Source organism: Bufo gargarizans, chromosome 3 (genome assembly GCF_014858855.1).
Source record: "Bufo gargarizans isolate SCDJY-AF-19 chromosome 3, ASM1485885v1, whole genome shotgun sequence".
Lineage (NCBI taxonomy): Eukaryota > Metazoa > Chordata > Amphibia > Anura > Bufonidae > Bufo > Bufo gargarizans.
This window is the reverse complement of record NC_058082.1, coordinates 562,211,309-562,230,990: the sequence shown is the minus strand read 5'-3', so window position 1 is coordinate 562,230,990 and position 19,682 is coordinate 562,211,309. Positions and strand designations below refer to the sequence as shown.

Genomic DNA, 19,682 nt, shown 5'->3' with positions numbered 1-19,682 from the left:
CAGGCAGCACAGGTACAGGTCAGGCAATCCAGGTCAGCAACGGGAGAGACAAAGCAAACAGGCAGGGATCAGACGATAAGCGGAGTCCAGGGACAAAGTATAGATAAGGAACACAAGTGGTTATCAAGTTCTTTAGCAATAAACTAGGACCTTGACACTCAGGCATCTGGGCAAAGGGCTGAGCCCCTTAAGTATGTGTAGGAGAGCCAGGGTTCGTCAACGAGGTCACTTGACCCAACCCAGCCCAGCCCAGGAAGTGATGCGTACCGCCCTTAGAGCAGTGACACATGAAACCAGCCGAACTCATGCTGTGTCCATGGCTGAATGGAAGCTGTGGAGCGGAATCCTCAGAAGCAACATCACTCACACAAACTGCAGCGGTAACTGGGAAGCACTGGCCACTGATCACCGGCTCCTGGGACCGCAGCGATAAGCAGGGGAACAGCGTCGCACAGCAGTCGCTGTTACACAGTTTAGGTTTCCACAGTGTCCTTGGTGAGGTGTGGAACACTGAGAAGTTCTGGATTTCCACTCACTTCACAAGGCAAGACTGATCTGCACTAGCACAATACCAGGAGAAAAAGATTTGGGGCCCAATGCATATGTGACAAATCCTCGAAAGATTATGCCGGTCTTAATAAGCCCCTGCGCTAGCACCGTCCTCTACATAGGTTTTAGATTTGTATAGGAACCATTTTGGGATGCATAAACTGTATTAAATAAATTTTATTTAAATTTATTATTTGTATTAATATTTTTAGGGGGAAAGATTTTTTTTAAAAACTTTAATTTTAACATTATTTTGTGGAAGCTAGACGGCATGCAATTAAACAGTGATGAGGACCCAGCGTTCGCACAAGGATAGATCATCAAAATATTAGCACTGCACAACGCTTCTGTTTTTAGCCTTTTACCTTTTAAACTTTTGTCACCATATGTGATGGTTTGTTTGACTTATAGACATTATTCTATACTAATTTGGTTGCCTAGTTTAATAGATTGTTTAGATGAAAAACTTCCAGCCTTTCATAAAAAAAACAATGTATTGCAGTTTTTTATTTTCCATATGTTTGCAATGTTTATTGTTATTTTTAAAAAGTCTCTGCTCTGCTGCTGATGGTTCTAACACTACTGCCTTTGTTCTGCATGTATAAATGATTGCAGTGATACCAAATTTATGTAGTTTATTGCACTACTTTTTGCACAATATATTTAAAAAGAAAAATCATTTTGTTTTGTGTTGCCATATTCTGAGAGCTAGATGCCGTAGTCCCCCCGCCGGTGTCTCAATAACCCGCCAAACAGATGGAACACATGTCTGGTGTATGTGTGATATGCAGTGGGGTGATTTACAAGTAAGTAGTATCTGGTGCAAAACCACTACGAGTAACTGTGATCCTCACTCCACTACATACCCCTGAAGCGAGTCTATAAAGGTGTAGGGCCCTAAGTAATATATAAATAGTGACAAGACAGGTTTCACAATATCTATCTGGAGAGTTCAGGTAGATAAGTCCCCATACACCAGGCCATCAAAATAGAGGCTATAAGCAAAAAAACTCGCCCACAGGTACCTGTTAGAAAAACAAACATACCCAAAGACATGATGGAGGGCAGAGACAACGTACACAGGGCAGGCTGGAACCCCGACGCGTGTTTCGCCTCAGCTTCGTCAGGAGGTTAATGAAATGTGGTCATGGCTCCCTCTTTTATACCCCCCATGTAGCTCCAGGATGTGGGCTAATAATATAATACAGCTGATACCTGTTTACCGAGCGCTTGTGCCCGATGATGCGCGCCGAGTACATCATGGAGGCGCCGCATTCGTCAGGAGGAGGGGTGGAACGCAAGCCATGCGTTCCAGCCTACCTCATAAGGAAACACAGCGGCGTCCCCACGCGACCCGGCGCACAGCGCATCATGGCCAAGCGCTGTATCAGCCAATCCAGCGTGAGTGTCATACAGCTATAACAATATCAAAGCCTGATTATACATATCAGAAACATCGGTTCACACTAGAATCGCCCTAAACGAAGTCTACATAGGGTTTATGGCAATATGAGGTACAGAAAGACAGCTGAATACATACTATTATCACCTCATATTGCCATAAACCCTATGTGGACTTCGTTTAGGGCGATTCTAGTGTGAACCGATGTTTCTGATATGTATAATCAGGCTTTGATATTGCTATAGCTGTATGACACTCACACTGGATTGGCTGATACAGCGCTTGGCCATGATGCGCAGTGCGCCGGGTCACGTGGGGACGCCGCTGTGTTTCCTTATGAGGCAGGCTTTAACGCATGGCTTGCGTTCCACCCCTCCTCCTGACGAATGCGGCGCCTCCATGATGTACTCGGCGCGCATCATCGGGCACAAGCGCTTGGTAAACAGGTATCAGCTGTATTATATTATTAGCCAACATCCTGAAGCTACATGGGGGGTATAAAAGAGGGAGCCATGACCACATTTCATTAACCTCCTGACGAAGCTGAGGCGAAACGCGCGTCTGGGTTCCAGCCTGCCCTGTGTCCGTTGTCTCTGCCCTCCATCATGTCTTTGGGTATGTTTGTTTTTCAAACAGGTACCTGTGGGCGGGTTTTTTTGCTTATAGCCTCTATTTTGATGGCCTGGTGTATGGGGACTTATCTACCTGAACACTCCAGATAGATATTGTGAAACCTGTCTTGTCACTATTTATATATTACTTAGGGCCCTACACCTTTATAGACTCGCTACAGGGGTATGTAGTGGAGTGAGGATCACAGTTACTCGTAGTGGTTTTGCACCAGATACTACTTACTTGTAAATCACCCCACTGCATATTGCACATACACCAGACATGTATTCCATCTGTTTGGCGGGTTATTGAGACACCGGCGGGGGGACTACGGCATCCAGGTTGTTTTCTGACTTTTTCCAATTAATTCTGTGTAATAATGTCTTATATCTGTGAATTTTGAGCAATTTATGATATAATAAAGTATATATATTTTTAAATATACTGGGCATTCTATGGTTGTTTTTTAGCAACACTTTTAGGTTTGTATGATTGGTTCTCCGTTTGCCCTACTTTACGGCTTTAGAGTGAGGCCTTCTGTTTTGGTTCTATATTCTGAGAGCTGTAGCATTTTTATCTTTCCACATAGCATTGTGAGGTTGTAGTGTTAATTGTTACATGTGTTCTTGAAAACTTTCATTTATTTTGGGGCAGGAAAAATGGCAATTATGGATTATTTTTGCAGCAATCACCATTTGGACCAAAAAATGTGAAGCCTGTTGGACACAAAATGTGAAGACATATACATGTAAGTCATCAGTTTGTGGAAAGGCATTAAAAGAGATTATACACAGTTTTGAAAATCTGAATGGTTTATTTAGAAAATAGTGCCCCACCTGTCTATGAGTGGTGGCTGGTACATCAACTTGGCTTTATCAAATTAAATACAGTAGAATTGCTAAATGACATACAACCTGTTGGACAGACGTGGCATTGTTTTTAGAAGAAGGCAGCTTTGATCTTCTAATGCTGGACAACACCTTTAAGTTATACATTCTCCTCAGAGTGAGTTATTTGATGTGATGCAAGAAACAATTTTCTGGCCAAAACACTGCCCATAGACTGCACATGATAATGGCTTCTTCCCTGTGTGAATTTTTTGATGTCTCACAAGAGCCGATTTGTGACTAAAACACTCCCCACATTCTGAACTTTAAAAAATGGCTTCTCTCTTGTGTGACTTTTCTGATGTCTCTTAAGATGTGCTTTCTGACTAAAACATTTCCCACATACTGCACATGAAAATGGCTTCTTCCCTGTGTGAATTCTTAAATGTTTCACAAGAGTTGATTTGTGACCAAAACACTTTCCACATTCTGAACATGAATATGGCTTCTCTCCTGTGTGAGTTTTCTGATGTTCCACAAGTTGTGATCTCTGGCGAAAATGGTTCCCACATACTGCACATGAATATGGCTTCTCTCCTGTGTGAATTCTTAGATGTACCATTAGTGAAGATTTATGGTTAAAACATTTCCCACATTCTGAACAGGTAAATGGCTTATTTCCTGTATGAGATCTCAGATGAAGATCAAGATTTGTTTTATTAATAAAACAGTTCCCACATTCTGAACACGAGTATGGCTTCTCTCCTGTGTGAGATCTCAGATGAAGAACAAGATTTGTTTTATTTCTAAAACATTTCCCACATTCTAAACAGGAGTATGGTTTCTCTCCTGTATGCGTTCTTCTATGTTTCACAAGTTCTGACTTCTGGTTAAAAGTTTTCCCGCATTCTGAACAGGAGTATGGCTTCTCTCCTGTGTGAATTCTTTGATGTCTCACAAGTCCTGGTTTCTGGTTAAAATATTTCCCACATTCTGGACATGAAAACGGCTTTTCTCCTGAGTGACTTCTCTGATGTGTCTCAAGATGCGACTTCCGACCAAAACATTTCCCACATTCTGAACATGAAAATGGCCTCTCTCCAGCATGACTTCTTTGATGTCCATCAAGATGTGATTTCTGAAGAAAACATTTCCCACATTCTGAACATGAAAATGGCCTCTCTCCTGTATGACTACTCTGATGTCTCACAAGAACTGATTTCCGACTAAAATTTTTTCCACATTCTGAACATGAAAATGACTTTTCATTTTTGTGAATTCTCTCATGCTTGGAAAGATCATGTTTCTTTCTAAATTGCTCCCCACATTCAGAACATGCAAATATTTTACCCTGTCTATGTACAATTCTACTTTTGTCAATCTGTAATTGATTATCTTCTACAGTAAAAGCAGGAGATAACAGATGCGAGTCCGAGCCCCTTATACGGTCTTCATCTGAAAAAAAAGAAAGTTTTATATTAAGCCATTATATTTAATGGCTGCTGTGTGGTCAAGTTGATGGAATATGGTTATATTAGTATTGTATTCTACCATGTGTATACTGCTTGTATACAGCCCAGCAGCTGCTGTGCAGTTGATGGGGATATTTCTAGCATAGTTTGGAGTCCCAGGCAGGTACTATAAAAGTGGGGTTCCATAGAGCTGAATAATATAGCAGACTTTGCATAGCCTGGAGCATCTGGAGAAAGGTCAATGTATAACCCCACAGGGTCGGCACAAGGTTAAATAACACAGGCCCACTCACACCTGATAGTTATATCATTGGTTGAAAATGCCTCACTCTAATTTTATTTTCAAACTGTTTGATAATCCTAGCAGGATTTTGTTGCATAAAATAAGGCTTGTGGAAATCCATGTGCTTTCAGCCCCAATTAAATTAATGAAACTGATTTTCAATAGCTGAATTTTTTGCATTTTGTGTGAAAGCATCCTAATGGTTCACATACTTTTGCCACTCAGACATATGATACTGGATAATTTTCCTCAAGAAATTACCAAGTCTAATATTTGTAGGGGTGAGCGAACCCAAACTGCAAATTGATGGTGACGTCATCACATGTCCTTTTGCAGATCCTGCTGAAAGAAGATAGACACTACAGCAGGGCGATGGAGTAAATTGCCATCATTTTTTGCTTATTTCTTAAGAATGCTATTATTTTCCTCTATAACCATGTTAAAACCATGTTATAACTGAAAATAAGAAGTGACGTTCGGGTCTAAGTTCGGGTTCCGAACCTGAACTTTTGACCTGAAGTTTGGCCGAACCCGGCGAACCCGAACTTCCACGGGTTTGCTCAACCCTACTCATTCGTTAATCTACTTTTAGGACTTTTGTGAAAAGCAGATGAAGCTTTAGGTCAAACTTATGCAGAAATATAGAAAATTCTAATGGGTTTGCAAACTGTCAAGCACCACTGTGTATCAGTACAGAATTTATTTACCTGCTGTGTATCACATTGTCCCAGTGCTAAGGAATATCATGGGATGTAAAAAATAATGATCACGAGGAAGACATTTTATTGTAATTATGAGAAAATGTAAAGTCAATATATCTCCAGCCTAAAATGGAGGTGAAGAGATAAAATGTCAAATATCCTCCAAGCCGTATTTTAAATGTGGAAATTAACTGCTTCAACTGACTGGATGAGGCGTTCAGATAAGAGGAGCAGATATCTATGTGATATAATCTCCTCCATTGGAGAGCAGATAGAGCGTGTTAAGTAAATTGAATCTGCAATTTGTAAGGGAAGAATAAGACACAAGATTTATGAACGTCTCTTACCATTCACTGACTTGGACACAGGGTTTTCAGGTCCACTCGTTGTTCCACCATAACTTTTCTGTAAGGATCCAACATTAAGAACATGAGATATAGAAAGAAGGACCCCAATTTATCTTATATCCCCCTAGAAACCCCTAGAAGACATGAAACAATGTGCCCTAAAAGGAGAATGATTGCCTCGAGTGGCGATCAGACAGGATCAACATTTAGTTTCACTGAAAGAATAAATACCTCAAGGATGGTTGCAGTAACAAAACTCTATCATAGAAGGCAACCATCTAAAACTTAACTTTTATTGAGATTCGTTAAACATCTAAAAAAGGACTAATACACATAAATGCCACTACAGAAAGAGCTGTAACGGCCCGGACCAACAGCCAAAGCCTATGGGATGAGCAGTAGGGCAACACGTATATATGTCTGTCTGTCCCTGCTCCACCCTACTCTGATAACCTCAGCCCAGAGATACACCTGGATGGTAGGCGTACTCTGTCCGCGTACCTTGGCTAACTTGTCCATACCGGGCCCTTACTTCATTATAATACACAATACAAAACTGAAAATCCCACAATTTGACACACAGTACTTGGTTCACAGTCTCAGTACTATTAACAGTCCCAACGCGTTTCCCCTTATAATAACTAAGGTTCGTCAGGGGACATTTGGTATCAAACATTAATAATAATAAGTCAAGTGTATCAAAATAATTACACAAAGGAAACAAAGAGAAAAAATAAGAAAGAAAGTCTGGAGCGCCCCAAAATGGCACTGGTCTGTGAGAGATAAACTACCTCTTATATAGAAGAGAACAATGTTAAGGTCAGAAGATACTTCAATAATAACCATCAGTGTAGTACTTATCTGATAGATCAAGATGACATTCATTCACCCACAGACCGAGGGTGTACAGTTGGAGGGGCTCCAGGGGGCAGAAAGATACAGCTCCAATTAGTCTAAACAAACACACTCACTTTTAAAAGCCTAGGTAGGGGCGGGTCATACAGCACAGGCCAATCCTGATCCACTCACATGGTCATATGATTAGGCCTGTACTTAGCTTGATGTAGCTCCGCCCATATTGATCACATGGCGAGACAGGTAAATTGCCAGGTTCGACTTAAAATACCTATATACCAATAGCCAGAATGTGGTATTCTAAGTCGTACTGCATGGATGGCGCGTCCTCCGCATTATCTCTCCTGGAGAAACCGCGCCGACCTGCCTCTGTGCCGCTGCACCATCGCTACAATCGCGGCTCCCCCGCTCCTCCGATCACATGGCATACTCACGTGATCCTTTGCAAAATGGCCGTGCGCTCCACCTATACAACAGATGGAACGCACGTGCCACTTCCGGGTCATGTGGTATAGCCAGGTCACGAGGTATGGAGAGTGGCCTCGCGCTCCGCCGATGCACACAGGGGAACACACTGCGCATTAGTTTTGCGCAGCTAAGGTATCTGAATGGATCATAGATAGGTGCGCCTCCCCAGTGCTACCATGTGTGTGCCCCATAGTGGAGGAGCATATATATATATATATATATAATAACATCACATTATAAGGGCAGCAATGGGGTGTACAGTGATACACAAAAGGGAAAATTACAATCATACAAAAATGAGTGTGCCATTGACCACAACCTGTATTTGCTGGCACATGAATACATTGGATATAACAATAGACACTCAGATACAGAGCGGTATCTCAGATAATAAAGATGACACTTCTTGTGTCGATAGCGATTTCTATCAGCTATGGAGTAGAGTTGAGCGAACACCTGGATGTTCGGGTTCGAGAAGTTCGGCCGAACATCCCGGAAATGTTCGGGTTCGGGATCCGAACCCGATCCGAACTTCGTCCCGAACCCGAACCCCATTGAAGTCAATGGGGACCCGAACTTTTCGGCACTAAAAAGGCTGTAAAACAGCCCAGGAAAGAGCTAGAGGGCTGCAAAAGGCAGCAACATGTAGGTAAATCCCCTGCAAACAAATGTGGATAGGGAAATGAATTAAAATAAAAATTAAATAAATAAAAATTAACCAAAATCAATTGGAGAGAGGTTCCATAGCAGAGAATCTGGCTTCCCGTCACCCACCACTGGAACAGTCCATTCTCAGATATTTAGGCCCCGGCACCCAGGCAGAGGAGAGAGGTCCCGTAACAGAGAATCTGTCTTCATGTCAGCAGAGAATTAGTCTGCATGTCATAGCAGAGAATGAGGCTTCACGTCAGCCACCACTGCAACAGTCCATTGGCATATATTTAGGCCCAGCACCCAGGCAGAGGAGAGAGGTCCCGTAACAGACAATCTGGCTTCATGTCAGCAGAGAATCAGTCTGCATGTCATAGCAGAGAATCAGGCTTCACGTCACCCACCACTGCAACAGTCCATTGTCATAAATTTAGGCCCAGCACTAGTGTTGAGCGGCATGTCCCATATTCGAATTCGCGAAATTTTGTGAATATTCGAAAGAATATTCGTAAAATATTCGCGATTATTCAAATTCGTTATTATTTCGCATATGCGATAATTCGAATTTTCGCATCGCATAATACATATGCTATGCAAAATTCACATGTGCGCTAATGAAATCGCCTTACGAAGATTCGCAACTCAATTCAATCACTAATGTATGAATGCAATGCCCTTTGCCTCTGTAGATATTCGCATGTGCGCTAATAAAATCGCCTTACGAAGATTCGCACCTCAATCACTTTCTAGGGAATGTGAGACTTTTGGGAATCAATCGAGATACAGTGGGGGGTGATGACAGTAGTTGACAGAGTACAGATCAATGTAATCTGTAAGGTGGAAAGTAAAATAAAAAATACGAATATTCGTAAATCGAATTTTACGAAGTTCTACGTATTCGCGAATATGGTGCTATACTATATGAATGCACAGGCCTTTGCCTCTCTGTTCTGGGGACAAGTGTAGATATTTGCATTTGCGTTAATAAAATCGCCTTACGAAGATTCGCAGCTCAATTCAATCACTAATGTATGAATGCAAAGCCCTTTGCCTCTGTTCTGGGACAAGTGTAGATATTCGCATGTGCGCTAATAAAATCGCCTTACGAAGATTCGCAACTCAATTCACTAATGTATGAATGCAAAGCCCTTTGCCTCTGTTCTGGGACGTGCCGATATTCGCATGTGCGCTAATAAAATCGCCTTACGAAGATTCGCGCCTCAATCACTTTCTAGGCAATGTGAGTAAGATCTGAGCTGTTGGACCTTTGGGAAACAATCAATTATATGTGTACTGTAATTTTGTGGGGGGGGGGGGGGGAAACAAAAAACGAATATTCGTTTTTACGAATATATAGCACTATATTCGAAATATTCGCGAAATCGCGAAGTTGCGATATTCGCGAAAAAAATTTGCTTTTCGAATATTCGCGCTCAACACTACCCAGCACCCAGGCAGAGGAGAGAGGTCCCGTAACAGACAATCTGGCTTCATGTCAGCAGAGAATCAGTCTGCATGTCATAGCAGAGAATGAGGCTTCACGTCAGCCACCACTGCAACAGTCCATTGGCATATATTTAGGCCCAGCACCCAGGCAGAGGAGGGAGGTCCCGTAACAGAGAATCTGTCTTCATGTCAGCAGAGAATTAGTCTGCATGTCATAGCAGAGAATGAGGCTTCACGTCAGCCACCACTGCAACAGTCCATTGGCATATATTTAGGCCCAGCACACACACAGGCAGAGGAGAGAGGTCCCGTAACAGAGGATCTGGCTTCATGTCAGCAGAGAATCAGTCTGCATGTCATAGCAGAGAATCAGGCTTCACGTCAGCCACCACTGCAACAGTCCATTGTCATAAATTTAGGCCCAGCACCCAGGCAGAGGAGAGAGGTCCCGTAACAGAGAATCTGGCTTCATGTCAGCAGAGAATCAGTCTTCATATCATAGCAGAGAATCAGGCTTCACGTCACCCACCACTGTAAGAGTCAATTTTCATAAATTTAGGCCCAGAACCCAGGCAGAGGAGAAAGGTCCCGTAACAGACAATCTGGCTTCATGTCAGCAGAGAATCAGTCTTCATATCATAGCAGAGAATCAGGCTTCACGTCACCCACCACTGTAAGAGTCAATTTTCATAAATTTAGGCCCAGAACCCAGGCAGAGGAGAAAGGTCCCGTAACAGACAATCTGGCTTCATGTCAGCAGAGAATCAGTCTTCATATCATAGCAGAGAATCAGGCTTCACGTCACCCACCACTGCAACAGTCCATTGGCATATATTTAGGCCTAGCACACAGGCAGAGCAGAGAGGTCCCGTAACAGACAATCTGGCTTCATGACAGCAGAGAATCAGTCTGCATGTCATAGCAGAGAATCAGGCTTCACGTCAGCCACCACTGCAACAGTCCATTGGCATATATTTAGGCCTAGCACACAGGCAGAGGAGAGAGGTCCCGTAACAGACAATCTGGCTTCATGTCAGCAGAGAATCAGTCTTCATATCATAGCAGAGAATCAGGCTTCACGTCACCCACCACTGTAAGAGTCAATTTTCATAAATTTAGGCCCAGAACCCAGGCAGAGGAGAAAGGTCCCGTAACAGACAATCTGGCTTCATGTCAGCAGAGAATCAGTCTTCATATCATAGCAGAGAATCAGGCTTCACGTCACCCACCACTGTAAGAGTCAATTTTCATAAATTTAGGCCCAGAACCCAGGCAGAGGAGAAAGGTCCCGTAACAGACAATCTGGCTTCATGTCAGCAGAGAATCAGTCTGCATGTCATAGCAGAGAATGAGGCTTCACGTCACCCACCACTGCAACAGTCCATTGGCATATATTTAGGCCTAGCACACAGGCAGAGCAGAGAGGTCCCGTAACAGACAATCTGGCTTCATGACAGCAGAGAATCAGTCTGCATGTCATAGCAGAGAATCAGGCTTCACGTCAGCCACCACTGCAACAGTCCATTGGCATATATTTAGGCCTAGCACACAGGCAGAGGAGAGAGGTCCCGTAACAGACAATCTGGCTTCATGTCAGCAGAGAATCAGTCTGCATGTCATAGCAGAGAATGAGGCTTCACGTCAGCCACCACTGCAACAGTCCATTGTAATAAATTTAGGCCCAGCACCCAGGCAGAGGAGAGAGGTCCCGTAACAGACAATCTGGCTTCATGTCAGCAGAGAATTAGTCTGCATGTCATAGCAGAGAATCAGGCTTCACGTCAGCCACCACTGCAACAGTCCATTGGCATATATTTAGGCCTAGCACACAGGCAGAGGAGAGGTTCATTCAACTTTGGGTAGCATCGCAATATAATGGTAAAATGAAAATAAAAATAGGATTGAATGAGGAAGTGCCCTGGAGTCCAATAATATATGGTTATGGGGAGGTAGTTAATGTCTAATCTGGACAAGGGACGGACAGGTCCTGTGGGATCCATGCCTGGTTCATTTTTATGAACGTCAGCTTGTCCACATTGGCTGTAGACAGGCGGCTGCGTTTGTCTGTAATGACGCCCCCTGCCGTGCTGAATACACGTTCAGACAAAACGCTGGCTGCCGGGCAGGCCAGCACCTCCAAGGCATAAAAGGCTAGCTCTGGCCACGTGGACAATTTAGAGACCCAGAAGTTGAATGGGGCCGAACCATCAGTCAGTACGTGGAGGGGTGTGCACACGTACTGTTCCACCATGTTAGTGAAATGTTGCCTCCTGCTAACACGTTGCGTATCAGGTGGTGGTGCAGTTAGCTGTGGCGTGTTGACAAAAGTTTTCCACATCTCTGCCATGCTAACCCTGCCCTCAGAGGAGCTGGCCGTGACACAGCTGCCTTGGCGACCTCTTGCTCCTCCTCTGCCTTGGCCTTGGGCTTCCACTTGTTCCCCTGTGACATTTGGGAATGCTCTCAGTAGCGCGTCTACCAACGTGCGCTTGTACTCGCGCATCTTCCTATCACGCTCCAGTGCAGGAAGTAAGGTGGGCACATTGTCTTTGTAGCGTGGATCCAGCAGGGTGGCAACCCAGTAGTCCGCACAGGTTAAAATGTGGGCAACTCTGCTGTCGTTGCGCAGGCACTGCAGCATGTAGTCGCTCATGTGTGCCAGGCTGCCCAGGGGTAAGGACAAGCTGTCCTCTGTGGGAGGCGTATCGTCATCGTCCTGCCTTTCCCCCCAGCCACGCACCAGTGATGGACCCGAGCTGCGTTGGGTGCCACCCCGCTGTGACCATGCTTCATCCTCATCCTCCTCCACCTCCTCCTCATCCTCGTCCTCCTCGTCCTCCAGTAGTGGGCCCTGGCTGGCCACATTTGTACCTGGCCTCTGCTGTTGCAAAAAACCTCCCTCTGAGTCACTTCGAAGAGACTGGCCTGAAAGTGCTAAAAATGACCCCTCTTCCTCATCCTCCTCCTCCTCCTCCTGGGCCACCTCCTGTTCCATCATCGCCCTAAGTGTTTTCTCAAGGAGACATAGAAGTGGTATTGTAACGCTGATAACGGTGTCATCGCCACTGGCCATGTTGGTGGAGTACTCGAAACAGCGCAACAGGGCACACAGGTCTCGCATGGAGGCCCAGTCATTGGTGGTGAAGTGGTGCTGTTCTGTAGTGCGACTGACCCGTGCGTGCTGCAGCTGAAACTCCACTATGGCCTGCTGCTGCTCGCACAGTCTGTCCAGCATGTGCAAGGTGGAGTTCCACCTGGTGGGCACGTCGCATATGAGGCGGTGAGCGGGAAGGCCGAAGTTACGCTGTAGCGCAGACAGGCGAGCAGCGGCAGGATGTGAACGCCGGAAGCGCGAACAGACGGCCCGCACTTTATGCAGCAGCTCTGACATGTCGGGGTAGTTGTGAATGAACTTCTGCACCACCAAATTCAGCACATGCGCCAAGCAAGGGATGTGCGTCAAATTGGCTAGTCCCAGAGCTGCAACGAGATTTCGCCCATTATCACACACCACCAGGCCGGGCTTGAGGCTCACCGGCAGCAACCACTCGTCGGTCTGTTGTTCAATACCCCGCCACAACTCCTGTGCGGTGTGGGGCCTGTCCCCCAAACATATGAGTTTCAGAATGGCCTGCTGACGTTTACCCCGGGCTGTGCTGAAGTTGGTGGTGAAGGTGTGTGGCTGACTGGATGAGCAGGTGGAAGAAGAGGAGGAGGAAGCCGAGAAGGAGGAGGTGGCAACAGGAGGCAAAGAATGTTGCCCTGCGATCCTTGGCGGCGGCAGGACGTGCGCCAAACAGCTCTCCGCCTGGGGCCCAGCTGCCACTACATTTACCCAGTGTGCAGTTAGGGAGATATAGCGTCCCTGGCCGTGCTTACTGGTCCACGTATCTGTGGTTAGGTGGACCTTGCTACAGATGGCGTTGCGCAGTGCACACTTGATTTTATCGGATACTTGGTTGTGCAGGGAAGGCACGGCTCTCTTGGAGAAGTAGTGCCGGCTGGGAACAACATACTGTGGGACAGCAAGCGACATGAGCTGTTTGAAGCTGTCTGTGTCCACCAGCCTAAATGACAGCATTTCATAGGCCAGTAGTTTAGAAATGCTGGCATTCAGGGCCAGGGATCGAGGGTGGCTAGGTGGGAATTTACGCTTTCTATCAAATGTTTGTGAGATGGAGAGCTGAACGCTGGCGTGTGACATGGTTGAGACGCTTGGTGACGGAGGTGGTGGTGGTGGTGTTGGTGGTACATCCCCTGTTTGCTGGGCGGCAGGTGCCAACGTTCCTCCAGAGGCGGAGGAAGAGGCCGAGGCGGCAGCAGCAGAATAGGCCGAGGCGGCAGCAGCAGAAGAGGTAGCAGGGGGAGCCTGAGTGACTTCCTTGGTTTTAAGGTGTTTACTCCACTGCAGTTCATGCTTTGCATGCAGGTGCCTGGTCATGCAGGTTGTGCTCAGGTTCAGAACGTTAATGCCTCGCTTCAGGCTCTGATGGCACAGCGTGCAAACCACTCGGGTCTTGTCGTCAGCACATTGTTTGAAGAAGTGCCATGCCAGGGAACTCCTTGAAGCTGCCTTTGGGGTGCTCGGTCCCAGATGGCGGCGGTCAGTAGCAGGCGGAGTCTCTTGGCGGCGGGTGTTCTGCTTTTGCCCACTGCTCCCTCTTTTGCTACGCTGTTGGCTCGGTCTCACCACTGCCTCTTCCTCCGAACTGTGAAAGTCAGTGGCACGACCTTCATTCCATGTGGGGTCTAGGACCTCATCGTCCCCTGCATCGTCTTCCACCCAGTCTTGATCCCTGACCTCCTGTTCAGTCTGCACACTGCAGAAAGACGCAGCAGTTGGCACCTGTGTTTCGTCATCATCAGAGACATACTGAGGTGGTATTCCCATGTCCTCATCATCAGGAAACATAAGTGGTTGTGCGTCAGTGCATTCTATGTCTTTCACCGCTGGGGAAGGGCTAGGTGGATGCCCTTGGGAAACCCTGCCAGCGGAGTCTTCAAACAGCATAAGAGACTGCTGCATAACTTGAGGCTGAGACAGTTTCCCTGGTATGCATGGGGGTGATGTGACAGACTGATGGGGTTGGTTTTCAGGCGCCATCTGTGCGCTTTCTGCAGAAGACTGGGTGGGAGATAATGTGAACGTGCTGGATCCACTGTCGGCCACCCAATTGACTAATGCCTGTACCTGCTCAGGCCTTACCATCCTTAGAACGGCATTGGGCCCCACCATATATCGCTGTAAATTCTGGCGGCTACTGGGACCTGAGGTAGTTGGTACACTAGGACGTGTGGATGTGGCAGAACGGCCACGTCCTCTCCCAGCACCAGAGGGTCCACTAACACCACCACGACCATGTCCACGTCCGCGTCCCTTACTAGATGTTTTTCTCATTGTTATGGTTCACCACAACAACAAATATATTATTTGGCCCAATGTATTGTATTCAAATTCAGCGGGATATAAATTTGAGGCCTAGTATTTAGGCGCTGGGTGACCGGTATGGATTTAGTGACAGAATTAGACTTGGAAATGCACAGAAGCGTGTGTGTGAAGTTATTCTGAATGACCCAATGTGCACCTTGAATATTATATACCCTTTTTGGGATAGATTTCAAATAGCTCTGATATAGCAGGAACCACTAAATTATGAAATTGCTAAATTGGGAATTGTACTTCAACCCAGAACAAAAAATGTGCTTTGACGGGCACTAAATAACTTTCCCAGCTACAACAGGACAGCGGTAACGAGAGATTTAGAGGGATTTAAATTTGAGGCCTAGTATTTAGGCGCTGGGTGACAGGTATGGGTTTAGTGACAGAATTAGACTTGGAAATGCACAGAAGCGTGTGTGTGAAGTTATTCTGAATGACCCTATGTGCACCTTCAATATTATATACCCTTTTAGGGATAGATTTCAAATAGCTCTGATATAGCAGAAACCACTAAATTATGAAATTGCTAAATTGGGAATTGTACTTCAACCCAGAACAAAAAATGTGCTTTGACGGACACTAAATATCTTGCCCAGCAACAACAGTACAGCGGTGGGTAACGAGAGATTTAGAGGGATTTAAATTTGAGGCCTAGTATTTAGGCGCTGGGTCACCGGTATGGATTTAGTGACAGAATTAGACTTGGAAATGCACAGAAGCGTGTGTGTGAAGTTATTCTGAATGACCCTATGTGCACCTTCAATATTATATACCCTTTTAGGGATAGATTTCAAATAGCTCTGATATAGCAGAAACCACTAAATTATGAAATTGCTAAATTGGGAATTGTACTTCAACCCAGAACAAAAAATGTGCTTTGACGGACACTAAATATCTTGCCCAGCAACAACAGTACAGCGGTGGGTAACGAGAGATTTAGAGGGATTTAAATTTGAGGCCTAGTATTTAGGCGCTGGGTGACAGGTATGGGTTTAGTGACAGAATTAGACTTGGAAATACACAGTAGCGGGTGTGTGTGAAGTTATTCTGAATGACCCAATGTGCACCTTCAATATTATATACCCTTTTTGGGATAGATTTCAAATAGCTCTGATATAGCAGGAACCACTAAATTATGAAATTGCTAAATTGGGAATTGTATTTCAACCCAGAACAAGAAATGTGCTTGAACGGACACTAAATAACTCGCCCAGCTACAGCACTAGGGACAGATTTAGCTGGATATAAATTTGAGGCCTAGTATTTAGGCGCTGGGTGACCGGTATGGATTTAGTGACAGAATTAGACTGGGATATGGCCAAAAAATAAACAGACTATTGCTGGTTAAATGCACTTGGTGTGACAGCTTCACCCTGATGTAGGCTTTAGCCAAAAAACAACCACACCATTGAGGGTTAAATGCACTTGGTGACAGGCGCAGCTTGCCCCTGATTTTGTATATGGCCAAAAAATGAACAGACTATTGCTGGTTAAATGCACTTGGTGTGACAGCTTCACCCTGATGTAGGCTTTAGCCAAAAAACAACCACACCATTGAGGGTTAAATGCACTTGGTGACAGGCGCAGCTTGCCCCTGATTTTGTATATGGCCAAAAAATGAACAGACTATTGCTGGTTAAATGCACTTGGTGTGACAGCTTCACCCTGATGTAGGCTTTAGCCAAAAAACAACCACACCATTGAGGGTTAAATGCACTTGGTGACAGGCGCAGCTTGCCCCTGATTTTGTATATGGCCAAAAAATGAACAGACTATTGCTGGTTAAATGCACTTGGTGTGACAGCTTCACCCTGATGTAGGCTTTAGCCAAAAAACAACCACACCATTGAGGGTTAAATGCACTTGGTCGCAGCTTGTGCTGGCGCACCACAAGACACAAAATGGCCGCCGATCACCCCAGAAAAATGAGACTGACAAACGGTCTGTGCAGCCTAAAAACAGTGAGCAATTGAGGATCAGCAGCTCAATGATCCACAGCTGCAGATCGATCAGTTAATCAAGTCCTTTGGAGGAGTTAATCTGCCTAATCTCGCCCTACTGTCGCAGCCGCAACCTCTCCCTACGCTAATCAGAGCAGAGTGACGGGCGGCGCTATGTGACTCCAGCTTAAATAGAGGCTGGGTCACATGGTGCTCTGGCCAATCACAGCCATGCCAATAGTAGGCATGGCTGTGATGGCCTCTTGGGGCAAGTAGTATGACGCTTGTTGATTGGCTGCTTTGCAGCCTTTCAAAAAGCGCCAAGAAAGCGTCACAAAAGCGCCAAGAAAGCGACGAACACCGAACCCGAACCCGGACTTTTACGAAAATGTCCGGGTTCGGGTCCGTGTCACGGACACCCCAAAATTCGGTACGAACCCGAACTATACAGTTCGAGTTCGCTCATCCCTACTATGGAGGGCAAAGCGACTTAGTACAGCAAGAAGCTAGCCATATTTCAAATAAGTGAATTTTCAGGTTCAAGGTTAAATGAAGCATGAGAACGTGAGTTTCTCGTTAAGCCCCCCTGGTGAATGGGAGCGGAATCTGTAGACCCATTCAGTCTCTTTTTGAAGGATTCTACGATCCCAGTCACCCTTTCTGGGAGAGGGTCTCACTACTTCCAGGGGTCTTGAATTTCAAAGACTTCAAATCCCCACCATGATGTTCCCACATATGATTCGCTATAGGGGTATCCTTATTTTTCTTGATATCATTAATGTGTTCAAGGATGCGTCTGCGAAATTCCCTAAAAGTCTTTCCCACGTAATCCTTTGGACACATACACTGACAAAGATATACCACCCCCTTACTCCTACAGTTAACAAAATCTCTGATATCATATCTCTTATTTGTAACTGAGCAGATGTTGATCTTGGTATTGTTGAGGTAGCAACACGCCATGCATGACCTGCAGCGAAACATGCCGATCGGTTTTCTATCTAGCCACGTACCCTCAGGTGCTGGTCGTGAATAGTGGCTATGTACTAACTGGCCACGTATACATCTACCTCGTCTAAAGGTGATACTCGGACAGGGAGGGAGTACATCAGACACACCTGAATCCATTAGGAGAATGGGCCAATATTTTTCAATAATGGCCCTGACCTCCTGATTTTTTACATCAAAGGTGGAGATAATCCTCACGATTTCGTCCCCTTTTGGGTTGGATTCCCTAGGTACAAGAAGGGAATTACGTTCACACAGTTCCTTTTGAAAAGCCCCTCTTAGGAGCTGCTGCGGATACCCTCTCTTCCTGAAACGGTCCTGAAGTTTTTTGGACTCTTGATGGAAACTTTCTGTGTCTGAGAAATTCCTCCTCATCCTTAGGTACTGACCCCGAGGGATCCCCCTTTTTAGATTCGTGGGATGATGGCTGTCCCAATGGAGTAAACTGTTCATCGCGGTGGCCTTTCTAAAGGTGGTCGTGACTAACCTATCTCTTTCTTTGGTAACTCTAACGTCCAGAAAAGTTAGTGTGTCTGGATGAAACTCAAAGGTGAAAGACAGGCCCAACTCGTTTTTATTAAGTGCCTTAACAAAGGCATCAAATTCTTCAGCGTCACCATTCCAAATGACAAAGACATCGTCAATATAATGTGTCCAGAAGACAATCTTGTCACCCCACCAAGTCTGTACATTAGGAAAGACCACCTTATCCTCCCACCAGCCCAGGAGGAGATTAGCATAGGACGGAGCACAAGGGCTCCCCATCGCGGTCCCCCTGAGCTAGTGGAAGAACCGCGAATCGAACAGGAAAAAATTATGGGTGAGGATGAACTCGAGGATGGTCACCACAAATTCTTTGTGGGACCCGTGGCATACTGCCCTCATTTTGAGGGACTCAGCCGCCACTATCAGTCCCTTTGAATGAGGAATGGAGCTGTACAGGGATTCAACACCTATGCTTGCAAGTGAGCATGATGTTTCTATATTGATTGTCTCTATTTTACGTAGAAAATCCATAGTATCCCTTGTATAAGAAGGGAGGGCAGATACAAAGCCTTTAAGAATCCGATCGATATAGATACCGCTATTCTGGGTGACGAGTCCCTCCAACTGTGTACCATCGGTCTGTGGGTGAATGAACGTCATCTTGATCTATCAGATAAGTACTACACTGATGGTTATTATTGAAGTACCTTCTGACCTTAACATTGTATATATAGTGTAGTTTATCTCTCACAGACCAGTGCCGTTTTGGGGCGCTCCAGCCTTTCTTTATTATTTTTTCTCTTTGTTTCCTTTGTGTAATTTTTTTTTATACACTTGACTTATTATCATTAATGTTTTATACCAAATGTCCCCTGACGAACCTTAGTTATTATAAGGGGAAACGCGTTGGAAATGTTAATAGTACTGAGACTGTGAACCAAGTACTGTGCGTCAAATTGTGGGATTTTCAATTTTGTATTGTGTATTATAATGAAGTAAGGGCCTGGTAAGGACAAGTTAGCCAAGGTACGCGGACAGAGTACGCCTACCATCCAGGTGTATCTCTGGGTTGAGGTTATCAGAGTAGGGTGGAGCAGGGACAGACATAGACATATATATACGTGTTGCCCCACTGCTCATCCCATAGGCTTTGGCTGTTGGTCGGGGCCGTTACAGCTCTTTCTGTAGTGGCATT

The 19,682-nt window shown here is 45.3% G+C and overlaps 1 protein-coding gene across 1 annotated transcript in view; it reads right to left on the bottom strand.

Annotated features, from left to right (window-relative positions):
• Positions 1-3,365: 3,365 nt before the first annotated feature.
• Positions 3,366-19,682, bottom strand: part of LOC122930685 (zinc finger protein OZF-like) — a 33,435-nt gene continuing 17,118 nt past the window's right edge. The window contains exons 6-7 of the mRNA XM_044284240.1: positions 6,194-6,251; positions 3,366-4,845 (exon numbers count right to left, since the gene is read on the bottom strand). Of these exons, the coding sequence (XP_044140175.1) occupies positions 3,671-4,845; positions 6,194-6,251 (1,233 nt within the window). The 3' untranslated portion in view covers positions 3,366-3,670. The remainder of the gene's footprint in view (positions 4,846-6,193; positions 6,252-19,682) is intronic.